Source organism: Nicotiana sylvestris, chromosome 6, assembly GCF_000393655.2.
Source record: "Nicotiana sylvestris chromosome 6, ASM39365v2, whole genome shotgun sequence".
Classification (NCBI taxonomy): domain Eukaryota; kingdom Viridiplantae; phylum Streptophyta; class Magnoliopsida; order Solanales; family Solanaceae; genus Nicotiana; species Nicotiana sylvestris.
Window position 1 is genome coordinate 13,032,566 of NC_091062.1, and position 18,996 is coordinate 13,051,561.

At 37.3% G+C, this 18,996-nt stretch overlaps 2 protein-coding genes and 1 pseudogene across 2 annotated transcripts; 1 reads left to right on the plus strand and 2 right to left on the minus strand.

Moving 5' to 3' along the window:
* Positions 1-7,918: 7,918 nt before the first annotated feature.
* On the plus strand, positions 7,919-12,281 carry LOC104249556 (vacuolar protein sorting-associated protein 2 homolog 1). Its single transcript, XM_009806001.2, has 5 exons — positions 7,919-8,174; positions 10,036-10,166; positions 10,662-10,766; positions 11,599-11,859; positions 11,946-12,281. Exons 1-5 carry the CDS (start codon positions 8,138-8,140, stop codon positions 12,081-12,083), a joined length of 672 nt encoding a protein of 223 aa, XP_009804303.1. The 5' UTR covers positions 7,919-8,137; the 3' UTR covers positions 12,084-12,281.
* Positions 8,890-9,050, minus strand: LOC138872300 (U2 spliceosomal RNA; annotated as a pseudogene).
* Positions 12,282-18,099: 5,818 nt separating the features above from the next.
* LOC104249564 (RING-H2 finger protein ATL1-like) lies at positions 18,100-18,555 on the minus strand. The gene has a single exon (XM_009806008.1). It carries the CDS (start codon positions 18,553-18,555, stop codon positions 18,100-18,102), a length of 456 nt encoding a protein of 151 aa, XP_009804310.1.
* Positions 18,556-18,996: the final 441 nt, after the last annotated feature.

Genomic DNA, 18,996 nt, shown 5'->3' on the forward strand with positions numbered 1-18,996 from the left:
CTGTAGATTACCAATATAGACTACAAGCATTCATGAGACTAACTAAAGTTTATATACGGTTGTCACCTATTAAAAATGTTCCTAAAACATTCTTAAAATACCCACTTGTCTTTAAGACTTGCCACCTATTTACAAAATGACTCTTAGTCATGAATTATGACTAACAGTCATACGGTTGGTATAGTGGTTTGATGCCACGTGGAATTTTGGTCTTATCCAATAATTAATTAATTTGATTCGGTAATATCTCGCTACCCGGTAATTAATCAACTACTCGCATAATTAACAATTATTTCAAATTACTTAAAATTTTACTTATTTTTAATACACTTTATACATCATATTATCATGGTCATATGGTACCTTGTATGGTACTAGTCTGTAAATATCGAGTATTATCGCTCGACCCGTATTTATCCCAAATGCCAAACTTGGACGAAAATTTATTTCCTTTGACTTGCTTCCCCTCTCACCTTCACGAATTTACTTTTTACTTGTTTGAAATAGTATAATCCTTATAATCTCCAAATAATCTTTTCCTTGGACTGATGTTAATTACCTTACGACAAATTCAACGTACAATACTACAGGGTGCAACATCGTCGTAATGTAGTACTGCGAAAATTGACATCACTGTAATGTAATACTGCTGGGTGCAACACTGTCGTAACTTAATACTGCAAAGCGTAACATCACCGTAATATAATACTGCAGAGCGTAATATCGACATAATACTGCGAGGCGTAATATTATTTCCCCCTTTGGAACATTCGTCCTCGAATGTTGAGTGATGCACTTATCATTTTCATAACTTATATTTTCCGAATACTTTAGAACTTCCCTTGCCATCTAGGCGCCTATTCTGTAAATAATTCCAAAGTCCTGGGTATTTCCCCCTTTAGGCCTTTTTTCCACGCCATGATTTGTGATCGAATTCCTTCCAATCTCGTAACTGTTGCTACCTTCCATCATGTGGCTTCTACGATACTGACCTTGTAAGTGTGCCTATGTGACTCTCCTCTCCTTTTTTCTCCAGCTTTTAGCCAATCCTGAAGTCCTTTACTTGGTATTTTATCGAACTTACGAATATTGTTATATCTTATTTTATAGACCTGGTTATCCATTCGTATGACTTTACTGCATCTACATAGGTCATACTATACCATAACTCTTACCTCAATCTCTCTTATTGAGGTCTGCTACCAAATCCCAGGTTACTTTCATTGCTTATCCCATACGTATAAATCTATGTCCTCTAATGCTTCCACATTACTGTTTATCTTAAGAATGACGACCTAATCTCCTCTCATACTTTATAACTTTTATCCATCCATTGTTGATTCGCCTCAATTTTGATCCATAATCCACCCCTGATAACTTAACCTTTTATGTAATATTGCTGCTAGGATTCACGTTTTATCAGAGAACATCTGAAATGATTAGATTGATCCACCCGTTGCTATACCCTACTTTCATAACCGTATCTCAGGCCTCCCAATGTGATTCACCTTGCGTGGTGTAATTTAATCATGTCCAATTCATGATATCCCTTTCTTTTATTCATCAGATCGTTACTCAATCGAAGGCCCAATCATTATTTTTTTGTCTGTAGTAATTACACCCTTATTCTATTAATAGGGCAGCATTCCGTCTCTTCTGAATGTTATTAGTCTTAGACTCCTTTGAGTTTATTTAGGTTATACTGGACTTTCTATAACTTAGAGAAACCATTAGCTTTCTTGTTTTCATGGGTTCTAATCCCGAGGACTTATCCGTTCTCGTAACCATCTCACTCGCCCTTTCTCGTTCTTGCTCCTGTCATAAAACTTTGTTGCTTTACTATACTTTAGCTTGGGACCTATACAAATCTATTTATACTATTTGCGGACTTCCTTCAACTTGATTGCACCATAAATTTCCTTATGTTGTTCTAGAACATCAAGCGAGACATCACATCGTCTCTAACTAGTCTTTACTCTCATAATCAGGCTTTTTCGATACCTAGACCATAGGCTAGAAGATATGCTACTAATGTCGCTGCTATCATTCCTGGATATTGAATCCCCGCATTTCTAGCCTTCTAAGTATGGAATATTCTCAACCTTCTGCTTTTGAGTATCTCGTTCATTGTTCACCTTTACCTTACTTTCCTTAAGGCCTCACATCATATCTTCTATCTCTTTCATGACCTTCCATCCTCATAGATATAATTCACATCCACGTCTTGAACTTCTATTATAATACATGCACCTTTTTACACAATCTCGTGAGAGCTTCATACTAACTTCTTATGAGGTTGGGACACCTCTGACTGGCTTTATCGTAGAGTCATTATAGAATATGGCTATTGCATTATCTCTCGTGTACCTTTGATAGTAAGAGTGATTCTACAATGTTCTCAATCACGATTTCTATAATTTTCAGGGTCCAATAATCAGATTCCTGATTTACTTCGTTGATATATCTCTTTAGTTTCCTCCTTCTTCTGATCAGCCTTTATTCTGGCTTAAGCTACCTACCAATATACGGTTCATGGTATTAGTTATTACATTTAGCCTTTTATAGGTGCTGAGGAATATCCATAATACAGTCCTTTGTCTATGACCTGGGTTCAATTCTTTCTTTTAACTTATACCGGAATTTTCTACGGCTGTATATGCTGCATGTATAAAACTCCAAACTCTTAAGTGCGTTCATAACGTAACTAACTCTGGATCTAAATTGAATAATTCTTTTTGTTCCATCTCAGCCTTCTTCAAACGTAAGCAATTACTTTTCTTGGTCTTTCTGCCCCCTTCTTGCGTGCATACATAGCTTATCTTGGTGTCCACGCATATTGGAATTTCATAGAACTCATATGATCTTGAATATCACTTCTGATTTTACTTCTCGTTACTTAGCCACAGTAGGTGTCATTTTATTTTGGAGTGCATACAATGTTGTTGTGAGACTGTCGTTATAAGACCATTTCCTCCTTAGGTTACCCAGCTTAGGTTGAAGCCTTCTTCCTTATTTCATCAGCTAGTCTCTCTTTCTAGTACTTAGGGAGAACCATTGACCCTCGTAAAGCCGTGAGCGTATTACAGACCTTTTGATGTCCTTCCTTGCCTAAAATTGTCCGTAGTCGCTTACCTCCATGCCCTTGTGCTTGTAGGGTTGCTTCTGAACTGATATTTTGATTGCCTTTCCAGTAGCACTTTCTTTATCCCCATAACAGACATACGATACCTTTAACCACCCCGACTTTTATTTGAATATATCTCAAGTATTATAATGATATTACTGCGAGGTTGAATTCTCCATGTTAGGGTTTACTACATTCATCTTGCATGATCTGTTAGTCTATCCGTAACTTCTTATCTAGTCATGACTAGGCTATTCCTGCATCAACTACTAATTACTCATTGGCCCATTATCATATCATATTCTGTGTAATCTTTCTTGGGTTATTCCCCTGTCTTAACTTACCTTATGTACTGGCTCCTTATCTAATAATAACTTTTCGGGTAGGAACCCTTACTTCCTTTTTCTGACATCGTGCTTACATAACGTTCTGGAATCATAGCATATCTATAGGATTCGGATAAGTGCAATCTCATTACTTTCTTATTTTTATCGCACTCTTCCTTTACCATTCCATAGTTACTAGAACAACTTAATTTTGTCTTAATGCCACATCACTCCATATTCTCCCCCCTTTAGGGGAGTACTAAGATTTAGTGCTATGATGATATACGTATAGATGTCTTACCTTTTCATCTCTGGCATCTTTTCATAGCGTTGATGACCCTTACTCGCCTTGCGATAATCCTTCTGTACCAAGGATAACAAAATTCCTCACTCGCAAAGGTGACACTTAATGTAACTGGTACATACAGTCCCTTAAGCTTAACTTTGCTCACATTGCTTGCTTTAGGGAAGCGTCTTCCTGAATGACCATTCTCCGAATTTCTCCTGAATCTTCTTCTATTGTTCATTATGTTATTGCCGGAACAAAATTTGAAATTCTCATGATGTCGATCATTATAACCTCACTCAACCTCTAATTCATGTTTAGTTTATCTTGTTCACTAGCCCATACTGATTTTTATTATCCTGGGGTCTAACTTTTCCTTCTGGTAGTCGCATTGGAGTCATAGACTTATTTCTCGAAAGGAAGATATGACTTTATGGCCTATATTTTTTGTTGTCTCAAGGCCTGTCACCTCTTATCATTTCCTTCACGTGACTATAAACTCTGTAATACTGTCATATTTTTGAACTACCGTTGTCATCTATATATCACATCTTACTCTTAATGCTTCATTAGCTCTCTTCTTATATCCTACTAACATTTATGTCTATCACTTCATTCTGAAAACACGAACAAGATATTCCTTTACTCTTAGCTCCCTGGCTCCATCCATTGGCTCTTCGAGTTGCCTAACGTTCTCCCTCTACTAGGGACTGAAGCCATACTAATGCAATTTTTATCCCTTCAAGGTTTCTAGTTCCTATCATTGTAGTACTTGTATCTAGCTGTACTATGCGTGTGCACAATCTGGGTGTCTCACACGGAGATCTATTAGCACATTTGCAATATCCTTTGGAAATGTCTACTAACACAAACAATCCATTCACCATTTTAGTTTACTCTAACCCCAGCCAGGTCCTGATGTTCTGTCCTTTTCTTAAACTACACCTGTTAGCCCCCATAGGGCATAACTGAGATGGGTACAGCCAATTGTACATACCTCTGTTACTGTTGAGGGAAACTCGTAGTGCTTATATTTTTCTGCTGGAACTGTAATACCGATAATCTTCATTAACTGGGTGCCTCGTACCCTTCTTCACCTTGCTTCTTTTACTTCTTAAAAGCATTATCTACCATAAAGGTGGATAAATATTCTTGCCTTAAGGTCCCTTATCAAGAGGCTTACACTTTTCAGTACACCCATGATTTGCTAAAGACCTCACATTTACTTATCATAAGCAAGATGCAAAATCGAGTTCCTCTAAACAAATAATTCCACAACTGTATCTCTTATCGATTTCGACTTTCTGAATGTAAGCATCGTCTTATTACGAATAGAAGTTCGGGACTTGAATTCTTATAAGTGAGCTCTACCACACGATCTAGAGTAAGAAGAAAGAGTGACAGTCCTAAATGCCCTGTAGCCTCATACTTGTAAGTGTGGTGCACGACACACTCATAAACAAGACTCTACTAGACACGGCTTGTAGACTCCCTAGGACAGAACTGCTCTGATACCACTTTTATCACAATCCAAACCGATGGGCCGCGATGGGCATCCATCACTTTACTCAATCAAGCACCAACGTAACGTATCTTTCTTATTACATCATTATATACATGTGACATACGGGCCTAATAGGCCAACATAATCATTTATAAACTCAAAACATAGGCCGACAAGGTCGTACAATCTTTCACGTACACGACATATGTCTACAAGCCTCTAAGAGAACATAAATATCATAAAGGTCGGGACAGAGTCCCGCCATACCAAACAACACACGTCTAAATCATACTAACCAAACAAGCAACTCCAAATCAAATGGAGCGCACCAACATCTTCCACTAAGCTGATAGCCTACTTGGAGGGCTCTCGACTTGTCTATCAGAACCCGCGGGCATAAAACACAGCGTCCCCAGGCAAAAGGGACGTCAGTACGAAATAATGTACCGAGTATGTAAGGCAAGATACTGAAGCTAAAACTGAACTGATAATATAATAACTGAAAATAACTGGGAGTCAAAGAAAATCTGAAGATATGCTCATCTACTGATACTGACTCAACTCTCTCAATATAGTGAATAAAATAGTTATCCGGCCCTATAAGGCTCGGTATGTGTATATATATATATATATATATATAACTACTTTGCCGTAGTAGGCTCGCTCATAGGAGCTCGACCATACTAAGCTCTGTATCTCGACCAACTGGGCTCGCTCATAAGCGCTCGGCCACAGTAGGCTCGGTATATAACTTACCATCTGATCAGAGGTTGCCCAATAGGAGTCTGCCCATCGATTATAGCTCGATGGTAATGAAAATACGTTTAATACTGTACATATGTAAACTCTCTGCTCTCTTGCCCGAAAGAAGGAAATACTCAATTGAATATGAAGTCCCGATAATGAGAATATCGTAATTTACAAACTAGAAAAATATACGTAATTTGCGAGACTACCAAAATATACGTAATTTGCGGGATATGAATTTTTCTTTATGACTCGTTATCAAACTTGTGTAATTACGAGATCATGCCAAATGAAAGAAGAGCTTAGCCTTAACATACCTGAACCGATTCTCTTGACAATCCCTCCAACACACATTGATTGTGACAAACATGTAACAACGAGATTGAAATAGAGGATAATCCGTATGATATTCTTGAGAAGGATAGCACCGTACTCCTTTAGAAGCGCAAAATCCCGTTGCTATTACACAGTATAATTTCATATGAAATTGTGCTTAAGATCCATTACTTGCTGAATATAACCATCCTTAATTTATCATAGATGCCTCACGTTACTATTAAAAACTTGAGCTAATCACGTTCTTGAGAATGAAGGTATGATTTTCCATTCTCATATTCTCATATTTATAATATTGACAAACCTTAACTAATAGCAATGCACACTAGAACTGTAGATTACCAATATAGACTACAAGCATTCTTGAGACTAACTAAAGTTTATATATGGTTGTCACCTATTAAAAATGTTCCTAAAACATTCTTAAGATACCCACTTGTCTTTAAGACTTGCCACCTATTTACAAAATGACTCTTAGTCATGAATTATGACTAAGAGTCATACGGTTGGTATAGTGGTTTGATGCCACGTGGAATTTTGATCTTATCCAACAATTAATTAATTTGATTAGGTAATATATTTCGTTACCCGGTAATTAATAAACTACCCGCATAATTAACAATTATTTCAATTTACTAAAAGTTTTACTTATTTTTAATACACTGTATACATCCTATTATATGGTCATATGGTACCTTGTGTGGTACCAGTCCGTAAATATCGAGTATTATCGTTCGACCCGTATTTTATCCCAAATGCCAAACTTGGACGAAAATTTATTTCCTTCGACTTGTTTCCCCTCTCACCTTCACGAATTTACTTTTTACTTGTTTGAAATAGTATAATCCTTATAATCTCCGAATAATATTTTCCTTGGACTGATGTCAATTACCTTACGACAAATTCAACGTACAATACTACAGGGTGCAACATCGTCGTAATGTAGTACTGTGAGATGTGACATCACTATTGTAACTTAATAATGCAAAGCTTAACATCACTATAATGTAATACTGTAGAGCATAACATCGGCGTAATATTGCGGGACGTAACAAAAAAGCTTATATAGTTTTTTGACCCATACAATCACTATATTGGATCTTTATTTTTTTTCTTCTTTTTGAACGTTTTTATGGAGCAGGTCAGTAATTACATTAGAAAAAGGCGCCTTCAATGGAAATAAATCAAATAATCATAAAGTTTAAGTGATATAAAGTGAAACTATTACTTTAACCCCACAGATCAATTTATTTGTTTCAAAGGAAAAAATATTACATCAAAAATGCGAAAAAAATAAAAAAAGTCGTGCAGCTTATGTTAGTTGATTCATTGTTATTGATAAGTCATAACAATGAAGACCAGATGCTAACCTGTGTTATCGTACTGTAAATATCTTAAGAAAAAGAAGGAGGAGAACGGGGGCTGAAGTTGTTCAAAAAATAAGTACAAGTTAAAACTTTTAAAAAAAAATATGTATAGATTAAATGGGGACGATCAAATAGGACGCCCGTGCAATTTTTACAATATAATGGGCTGACTCGGAGTCCAATTAAAGAGGCCAACCTATGTAAGATCAAACCCGAAGCCCATCTCCTAACGGAAAGTTCCTTTTGGGACTCTTAACTTCGCCGTGTTGCGGAATTGGATTCGCCAACCACTCTTGCCGCGTAGTACTTGACTCTTCCTTAAGCCTAAACCCACACTTTTTCTCCTTCAAAATATCATTCCTTTTCAGATAGAGAAGAAGATAACTAGAAGAATAATTATTCAATCGAAAGCAATTGATTATTCTACCGACCGATCGATCGATCAAGATGAGTTTCCTATTCGGAAAGAGAAAAACTCCTGCAGGTACCTTTTTTTTTCAAATAAAAAATATCTGCTTGATTTTAATCCAATTGATTTTTACTGCTATTTTAATGATTTATTTGCGGTTTAAAATTTTCTATTTCGTGATGTATTTAGCGATCTATTTGAATTGATGCGCGATCACCTGGAATTGAGTAAATTTGTTAAATTCAGTATGATTGACCTTTCATCATTGATTTGTAATTGTAGAATCTCTATCTCATGCGAAATTAGGTTTCTGGTTTTGATGCTTTTGCTTAGTTAAGTTTAAGAAGGCAGATGCACCCGGGGGGGGGGTTGTGGAGGCCAATGAAGCACGTGCAAACGTGCTTTGTTAGAATTAGCCATTTGCTTAAGCCTTGTTTGTTAGAATTAGCCGGTACCTGTGCTGGTGGAAGGTAGCAAGTACCCGGTGGAATAGTCGAGGTACACGCAAACTGGTCCAAACCCCACTATTCTAAATTATAGAAAAAGTTTTAGGGAAAGCGGATGATGCATAAGTGGACTTAGGATAATGAATAACTTATTTAGGATGTTCAAATTTTGAAGTTTGCTAGATTGATGGCAAAGATTTGGCTTTGGCCACCTTAGGTTCGGTAATTTTTTATTTTTTTTTGGTTTTAGCATTCTTCAAATGGTGTTTGAGGATGAGAGTATCGTGATCCAATCTTTAGTCCTCCATTATTATGTAAATTCTAAATTTCTATTTTGCTGATCAAGCAGGTTTTTTGGAGCATCTCTTTACTGCTCCATTAAAATATTTAAAGCTTGTTTTTCCCATAATATAAGTGAATATCACGTGACACAACATCCAACGGATATTAAACTGATAAGGACAAATACTACACTTGATCTTAGCAAAAAGGCCAAGAAAGGGAAAAGGTTGATTTTCTTATAATCGATTTGTATTTTCTACTGTTAAAGCTTAACCAGTAAAACCCCAACTTTGTGTTGGTCTTGTTCAAATACAAACGCTAGAATAAGTTGACACCCAAAAAATGGAAAAAAGAAAAACTAACTTGATTCAGATAAGTTCAGTGCTTTGTTCTGTGTATGTGCCCACTTCTTTTGGAAAAGTCACCTTTTTGTGTAGGAAATTGATCTCATAAACTAGGTCAATTTTATGTTTGTATGTCTGGTATACTTACTTATTTATCAGAGCAAGGTTGCGAGTCCATATCCCAAATCATACCTCTACAGATATTTTTTTACGAGTCCTTTAATGTCTGAATGTATCATTATTTTACCTTACATGTTTTGTAGAAGTCTCAATATATCAGAATTGAGTTGTATTTTGGGGTTTATGAATTTGATCAGAGTTTGACTCGTAACATTGTTTGTGCTGGAATAGTTACCAGGGAATTTATCTCTCGGACCTTTTCGTTTTTCCTTTCTTTTAAAAATTGTAATACACTGGGAGATGGGTAATCCATTGTTGTTGGAAAATTTACCATTATTTCTTTTGGATCGCTTAGAGAACTTTTAATTCTTTTTTGAAATTTTTAACTTTTCTATACCTCTCTTGAAGTTTTAAGAAGTCTTTGCATGTTGTAATGGTGCTATTTGTCTATTCACTTATCTTTTTTAGTTTATTATTAAATTTAACATGGCTCTGTTTCTTTTATAGAAAACTGATTTTGCTATAGTTCTTAGAAAATAATACAACTTTTTCTTGGTATTGTACAGTTTTACTTGCTGATTCTCAGTTTTATGGATTTTAGCTGTTAATTTCCCCCTTTATTGTTTCTTAAGTAAACTGGTGCATGATAATGCTCTGTGATATCCTTGTGGAACTTGACGGAATGTGATTGTTGTTAGCTTTTCCTATCTTTGCAGATTTTTTAATGTTTTATTTCATTTACAGAGCTCCTGCGTGAAAATAAGCGTATGCTTGATAAATCTATCCGAGAAATAGAAAGGGAGCGACAGGGGCTACAAACACAAGAGAAGAAGCTAATTGCAGAGATAAAGAAAAGTGCAAAGCAAGGGCAGATGGTAGGTCTTCTCTCTGGATCTTAGCCCCACTGTCTTAGTAAGGAGTACTTCTCCATCTTTTTTATTTTTAGAGGTGGATTATTCTATGATGGAGGAGCCTATCCTTCAATTTTGTTATTGGTATTGTAGGTTGCTTGAACTAATAGTAAACATCAGTCATACCATTAATGAAGTGCTGAAGAGGGCCTATTCTCTAGTTAATCAAACATTGCTCAGAGACGAACCGCGAAAAAAACCCAGCGCTTAGGTTTCTAATTTAGATGTGGGTCAATTAGTTGAACAGAAAATCTATTGGTATAGTAGAGTTTACAATCATATGCAAATAATTACTGTATAGAGTTAGTGCGAGTGCATCGAGTCCTGGAAAAAGACACTAAGCTATTTTATCACTTCTGTTTTTGAGTCGGTATAGTATTATGCTATAGATAGTGCAAGGAGATAGGATTTATAACAATGCTTAAGCCCGTTTGTGATTTGAAGTTCTTTTGATTCTAGGGTGCTGTAAAGGTGATGGCAAAAGATCTTATCAGGACAAGGCATCAGGTTGAAAAATTTTACAAGCTTAAGTCCCAACTTCAAGGTGTCTCCCTCAGAATACAGGTAGTTATGGACATGATCATTATCATTAACATTTTTGTCAGCTTTTGTTGCTGCTGTAGCTATTGCTATTGTTTTACTTCTTGAAAAGTATTAATCTTTCTTGAGAATATAACCACTGTCATTGTGGGACGTTGTTCGCAAAACTTAATATTTGCGTAATAGTATCCTTGATTTCTTCCTGCCCTTCCCCTTGAGTAAATTCTGCAACCTTAACAATAAATTTCCTTCACATGCTCATGGACAATTTTAAATGGGTCTCCATTGGTTCATTTGTATGAAGCTAGATGAAATCTGCTCCTTTGCCTTTGTGGTGAAGGAGCATCGATACAAAAATTTGCACATAATAATTCTATATACTGGAAGTTGATAAATTCATTTCTTTCCAAAAAAAAAAAAGGTTGATAAACTAGTCCTTTGCATGCCTGACCACTGGGTTGTCTATCTACACTGAAATCATTAAAGTTTGATTGCTCCACCCCTACCCCCGGCTCAGAGCGAAAAAGAAAAAGAAATGAAAGAGAGAAAGAATGAAAAGCTAAAAACATGGAAGTAGAAGAATAAAAGAGAGTATCTATCTTTGGAAAGGAAGCAAAAAGTGTTCTTTTCGTGTTGCAAAGGAATTGAGATGTCCTGATAATATGGTATCTTCTCTTGTCGTTCGGAATATCTAGCTACAGGCAAATTGGTTGATGGAAATCATTATGCTGTGTGAATGATTGACTAAGAGATCTTAACAGAGTCGATTTCACTTAAACATATTTGGTTGTCCGAAGAATGAATGGTTTGCTAACTCTTTCTTTTCTTAATACCCAAATATTATCATTGATATCAGACTTTGAAATCAACACAAGCAATGGGTGAAGCAATGAAAGGTGTTACAAAGGCAATGGGACAGATGAACAGGCAGATGAATTTGCCGGCATTGCAGAGAATAATGCAAGAATTTGAGATGCAAAATGAAAAGATGGAAATGGTGAGTGAGGTGATGGGAGATGCCATCGATGATGCTTTGGAAGGGGATGAGGAAGAAGAAGAAACTGAAGAGTTGGTGAACCAGGTCCTTGATGAGATTGGAATTAGTATGAATAATGAGGTATTTTACCACTCTTTCGTTACACACTTATTTGGATCTATCATATGTTTGTACTGCTAATTTTATGGTCCTTGAATTAATGGCAGCTTGTCAATGCTCCTTCTTCTGCGGTGGCTGCTCCAGCAGCGAAAAACAAGGTTGCACAAGCTGAGGCAAGTGAACATGACGACGGTGGGATAGACAGTGATCTGCAAGCAAGGTTAGACAATTTGAGGAAAATGTAAATTGCTTACAGATTGAATGGAAACTTTATATGGCTTTGTAACATTTGTGAAAATTCTGGTCTGTCATTGCAACACATAGCATGCCCGATGCTTTCTGTTTATTCTTGAGTCTATTTGTATTATAGTACTTAGTTACACGAATGATTGAAAAAGTTCGCGGTAAAGTTTTTGTATTAGAAAGAAAGATTTCCTCTTTTACTGTTTGGATTCTGATTGATTGAGGGGTGCTTCTTTGTCATATCCGTGGTGCGCTTTGGCCGCCTGTCATTCCAGATTTGGGAATTTTAACACCGAATATTGCGTGAGCCTATCTTTTTCATTCCCTCGATAAGTGGAACATTGCTAGTTAGAAACAGCATGGCTAGGTTGTTAATGAAACACAGTAATGGAATTAACAGTTGGCAAAGGTTATTGCTTAATAAACAAAGATATGGGCTTAAGTATTATGGCCGTAAGACAGCCGTTATATACGATTTTGAGTGGAATATGTGAGAAATTTCCCCTATTTTTTTGGCAGTCACTGAATTATTGAAACTGTGGGAAGAGGGCAAGTAGGATATGCTCACTTAAGAATTTGCTTTATATCAGTTTCTAAGCCATTTGCTTCATAAGATGCTTTTTGACATCTTTCATTCTCCGATAGCACCTTTCCGGTCACCACCCTTAAACTGGAAATTAAAGAGTGAACTCGCTGCATGCCCTTTGGGTTGGTCAGGCTCATGTGACGCCGTTGTCAACTTCTTTTAGATATGACTATCTAATTCAGAAGGGAAGAAATTGCATCGGTATCTCAATTTCAATTCAAATATGAGTTTGATTCACACTTCATATTTTGAGAAAGATTCATCGTCCGAAAGGAGAAACAAATGGGAGTCTTCGTCTAAAGAAATGCATTGAGATATGATAGATGTATAGTCTTTCAACGAGATTAAAAAAAGAAGGGGGTGGTTCCTTCAATTGTGGCATCACCTTCATCATCCCTCAAACAGGTTGATGAGCTTTTTGACAATTTGATATGAGCAAACTTCAGAATCATCACACAGTCTTAGGAATGCTCCTTGTAAAAGAAAAAAAAGTAAACATATCTAAGAGATTTCAATGATATCAGAAGTTTAGTGAACATCCTTTAATTTTTTCAAACACGTAGAGCTGTCAAAATGGGTTAGTCCAGTCCAACCCAACCCAAGCCTCGTGGGCTTTTAAATTTGGTGGGTTAGGGTGGGCCGGCCCTCCATCTATATGGGCCTTAAAATGGCTAGCCCAGCCCTAAGAGGATCGCGGGCTAGGGCGGACCGACCCTTCAATTTTTTTAGAAAAAAATATTGTTTCAAATCTTTAGATATTTTTTCGTGACATAATCTCTTAATCATATGAATGACTTCTGTTTATTTAGAGTGTACAAGAATCTTGATATTTGATAAGGAATCTCGTAATTGAAATGCAAATTCTTTATATCTCTAGCTCTTCTTTTTTTAACGTTATATGAATATTTTTTTAGTACTTTTCTTTCACTTTTCTTGGGTTCAGGAATTGCATCAATAAGTTTATATGTTAAGGTTTTTTAATTTAGGTTTAACATTATTTGTTGATTTCATCGTTATAGTACATAAATTTTTAAAATTCATGAAATTTGCTAGTGTTGTCAATTTTCTTTGGGTATTAAAACTTGACCTTTTTCTATACTGAAGAGCAATTTAATAATTAATAATATATTAAAGTAACCAAACTTATTATTGGCCACTTAAAACTTTCCTAGTTCGTTGTTAGTTAAGCAAAAGAAAAACTAATCTTGTCATACTACATGCATGTCAAAAATATAAATTCTAGTTGATATGGAAGGATAAATGAGCAATCTAAGATTGGAAAATGGGGATTATAATTAATATTTTTTACTTTTTAATTTTTTTAAATATTTAAATTTGAATTTAATTAATTTTTGGCCCACGAGCCGGCCCAGACCCAACCTCAGTCAAACCTCAAGAGCCAACGGGCTGACTTGGGCTGGGCTTATAAGCTTCAGTTTTAAATGGGCTAAAAATCCAACCCAGCCCTGCCCAAGTAGCAGGCTGGGTTAGGTTGGCCTCACGGGCCAAGTCCATTTTGACGGCTCTACTAACAGATATCCTCGAAATTATTAACATTGGTTAGGTCAAGAAGGACATGATCATGGAAATGAGATCAACATAGGCTTAGCTAAAAGAAAGTCTAAACAATATAATTAACTATGGTGTATAGCCCACACCATTTGTATGCATCCAGGCGATCGGACGCAAATCGCCTAAAATATTGTCGGCCCATCAAAAATGACCTAACAATAACTACCACTTCGTCATGATCGTTCCTCATTTTTTGGCGTTTTATGGCCATAAAATTGAAATTCCGTCTGATTCCTAGATTTTCGTCTGCTATAACACACGTCAAATATATTCAGGCGACCGGACCCGAATTGCCTAAAATTTTGTCGGCCCATAAAAAATGACCTAAGGAACAATAGTCATTGTTTTGCCATCACCGTTCTTCATTTTTGGCGTTTTAGGGCCATACCACTAGAATTTCGGTCAATTTCCAGATTTTCGTGTGCTCATAGCCCATACCATTTGCATGCATCCGGCACGACCTGACCCGAATCGCCTAAAATATTGCATGCCCATAAAAACGACCCAAGGAATAATAGCCACCGCTTTGCCATGAGCGTTCCTCATTTTGGGCGTTTTAGGACCATAAAACTGGAATTCCACCTTATTCCTGAATTTTCGTGTGCTATAGCCCATGGCCAGCATACATCCAAGCGCTCGGACCCAAATTGCCTAAATTATTTCCGGCTCATAAAAAATGACCTAAGGAACAATAGTTACCATTTCTCCATGACCGTTCCTCATTTTTTGGCGTTTTAGGGCCGTAAAACTGGAATTCCTCCTAATTTCTAGATTTTCATGTGCTATCGCCCTCCTCTCTGCCCCTCGGGGTAGAGGTAAGGTCTGCGTACATATTACCCTCCTCAGACCTCACTTGTGGGATTACACTGGGTTGTTGTTGTTGTTGTTGTCATGTGCTATCTCCCACACCATCTACATGCATCCGGACGACGGGACCCGAATCGCCTAAAAATTGGTCGGTCCATTAAAAAAATCTAAGGAACAATAGTCATCACTTCGCTATGACCGTTCCTCATTTTTTAGAGTTCTAGGGCCAAAATTGAAATTTCACTAGATTCTCAGATTTTCATGTGTTATAGCACACACCATCTGTATGCATCCTGCGACTGGACCCTAATCGTCTAAAATTTTGTCCGCCCACCAAAAACGGCCTAAGGTACAATAATCACCGCTTCGCCATGACTGTTCCTCCTTTTTTTGGCGTTTTAGTTCCATAAAACTAGAATTCCGCCCTATTTCCAGATTTTTGTATGTTACAGCCCACTATCTGCATGCATCCGGGTGACCTGACCGAAATTGCCTAAAATAAGGGCGGCCCATAAAAAATGACCGAAGGAAAAATAGCCACCACTTCGCCATGACCGTTCCTCGTTTATTGGCGTTTTAGGGCCATAAAATTGGAATTCTGCCCCGATTCCCACATTTTCTATGCTATAGCTCGCGCCATCTGCATGCATCCAGGCGACGGGACCCGAATTGCTAAAATTTTGTCGGCCCATCAAAACCGACCTAAGGAACAATAGTTATCGCATCGCCATCTGCATGCATCCAGGCCGCGCCATCTGCATGCATCCAGGCGACGGGACCCGAATCGCTAAAATTTTGTCGGCCCATCAAAAACGACCTAAGGAACAATAGTTATCGCATCGCCATGACTGTTCCTCATTATTTGGCGTTTTAGAGTCATAAAACTAGAATTCCCCAAATTCTCAGATTTTCGTGTGCTATAACGCACGCCGTCCGCATGTATTTGAGCTATCAGACCCGAATCGCCTAAAATTTTGCTGGTCCATAAAAGACGACCTAAGGAACAATAGCCACCGCTTCACCATTACTGTTCCTCTTTTTTGGCGTTTTAGGGCATAAAAATGGAATTCCACCCGATTCCAGAATTTCGTATACTATAGCCCACACCATCTACATGCCTCCAAGAGGCCAAACCGGAATCGCCTAAAATTTTGTCGGACACCAAAAATGACCTAAGGAACAATAGTCACCGCTTCGCCATGACTGTTCCTCCTATTTTGGCATTTTAAGGCCATAAAACTGGAATTTCACCTGATTTCCAGATTTTTGTATGATATAGCTCGCGCCATATGCATGTATATGGACGACCGGATCCAAATTACCTAAAATTTGAGCGGCCCATAAAAAACGACCTAAGAAACAATAGCCAGCACTTTGCCATGACCGTTACTCTTTTTTGTGATTTAGGGCTATAAAACTGAAATTCTGCCTGATTTCCCAGATTTTCGTGTGCTATAGCGCACGCCATCTGCAGGCATCCATGCGACCGGACCCGAATCGCTTAAAATTTTGCCGGCCTATCAAAAATGACTTAAGGTACAATAGCCACCGATTCGCCATGACCGTTCCTCCTTTTGCATCTTAGGGCCATAAAACTAGAATGTCTCTCGATTCTCATATTTTCGTATGCTAATAGCTCGCGCCATCTGCATGCATACAGGTGACTAGACCCGAATTGCCTAAAATTTGGACGGCCCATAAAAAGTGAAGGAGCAATAGCCACCATTTTGCCATGACCGTTCCTCTTTCTTGGCAATTTAGGGCCATAAAATTGGAATTTCACCCGATTCTCCGATTTTTGTGTGTTATAGCCCACCCTATCTGCATGCATACGGGTGACCGGACCTGAATCGCCTAAAATTTTGTTTGGCTCATAAATAATGACCTAAGAAGCAATAGCCACTGCGATGACTATTGTTCCTTAGAGCCATAAAATAGAATTTCTACCCGATTCCCAGATTTCCGTATGCTACAACCTACGCCATCTGCATGCATTCGGGCAAACGGACCGGAATCACCTAAAATTTGGTCGGCCCATAAAATGACCTAAAGAACAATTGTCAGCGCCTTGCCATAACTATTCCTTATTTTTTCGCTTTTTAGGGCCATAAAACTAGAATTCCGCCCGATTTTCCATATTTTCGTGTGCTATAGCTCATGCCATCTGCATGCATCCAGGCGACCAGATCTAAATCGCCTAAAATTTTGCCGACCCATCAAAAATGACCTAAAAAACAATAGTCACTACTTCGTCATGACCGTTCTTTAGTTTTTGGCGTTTTAGGGCAATAAAACTGGAATTTCGCCCGATTCCCAAATTTTTATATGTTATAGCTCACGCTATCTGCATGCATCCAATTGACCGGACCCGAATAGCGTAAAATTTTACCGGTCCATCATAAATGACCTAAGGAATAATAGTCACCGCTTCGCCATGATCGTTCCTCGTTTTTTGGCATTTAGGACTATAAAACTGAAATTTTGTCCGATTTCTAAAGTTTTATGTGTTATAGTCCACATCATCTACATGCATCTGGGCGACCAGACGTTCGCCTAAAATTTTTTCGGCTCATCCAACAACACCTAAGGAACAATAGTCACCGTTTCGCCATGACCGTTTCTCGTTTTTTGGCGTTTTAGGAATATAAAACTATTCCGCTTGATTCCCAAATTTTTGTGTTCTAGCACATAAGCTTGTAGCCTGGTTGTCAATTAAATGCATGAAAGTAGAGAACATGAAGATTCAAATCACAACAAAGACAACAACCAAAAAAAAGAAGTTAGGTCATGTTTCTTCTTATTTGGCTAAGTTTTTGTAGGATTTCAAGCCTTGCAATCCTATGTTGATAGAAGGTAGTAAATTTTCCATGAAATAGTTTTAATATTTTCCGTAGGATTTCAAGCCTTGCAATTACCCCACCCCATCTGGGATCAACGGAACTCTTCATGCAAAAACTTAGTTTTCCTATAAACAAAAAACTAATCAGAAACACTAAACTGAATTGCCTTGAACTACAATTCCTTCTCTAAAATTCTCCTCTTGTCGTGTGAAACTACTCCGGTGAAGCACCGGCAGCTCCACCGGAGAACGACACATAGGGCAATCCAAGTGAGAATAAAGCCACATCAATACAAGAAGCATGAAAAGAGTGGTTGCATCTTGGAAGTTGCTTTACATCTTCCCCTTCTTTAAAATCTGATAAACACACAGAACACTCAATATCATCATTATTCTTCTCATGATCATTTCCTCCAACTTCAACTCCTTCTTTCTTGTACCTGAAACTGGACATTAAGTTCACATTAAGGTTATCTAGAGAAACATGGCTAGATATTTGTTCAGTAGACTGATCATTCGTGTGGTTATTTTCGTTGCACCATCGAACGATAAGGAGATTGTAGAGGCCAAGTAAGACAGCTGCTATTCCGACAATGAAGAAAGTGGGTAAGTTTGATTGTTTTGGAGAAGAAGGTGATGAAGGAGTATAAGGCATAGGAGCTTCTGCCATAGCTTGAACCTTTTTGTTTGAGAAACAAATTTTAGGTCCCTCTATCCCACTTTAAACTACAGTATTAGCAATGGGTGGGGGGAGGAGAGGGGGTATATATTATTATATTAAGATAATAGGCAAAAGTTTTATAGTGAAAGTTAATCAAATAATACTCTTCAAATGTCATTTTAGCCCTAAAAATATTGTTTCAAAATAAGTGTCGCTTTAGAAAACCGAGGAATTAAGTGGGTTTTTTTTCTATCAAATCTACTCCAATAAATGATTTATACAATTTTCTAAAAATTCCCAACGCTTATTACACATTTTGAAGAGAGATAAAAGGTAATTTAGTCAACTAACTTTTATGATTAATGTTGTTAAATAATCTTTTTAATGGGTGTTTCTAAACCTTTAAATGAAGACAGGAGGAATTAAATATTACTAGTAGAATGATGTCAA

Bases quoted from the DNA above. Each gene is read 5' to 3' on its own strand.
- LOC104249556 (XM_009806001.2), top strand. From the start codon at position 8,138: ATGAGTTTCCTATTCGGAAAGAGAAAAACTCCTGCAG. The intron at 10,167-10,661 runs GTAGGTCTTCTC...TTTTGATTCTAG, and splicing joins GTGCAAAGCAAGGGCAGATG to GGTGCTGTAAAGGTGATGGC. The intron at 11,860-11,945 runs GTATTTTACCAC...AATTAATGGCAG, and splicing joins GAATTAGTATGAATAATGAG to CTTGTCAATGCTCCTTCTTC.
- LOC104249564 (XM_009806008.1), bottom strand. From the start codon at position 18,555: ATGGCAGAAGCTCCTATGCCTTATACTCCTTCATCACCTTCTTCTCCA.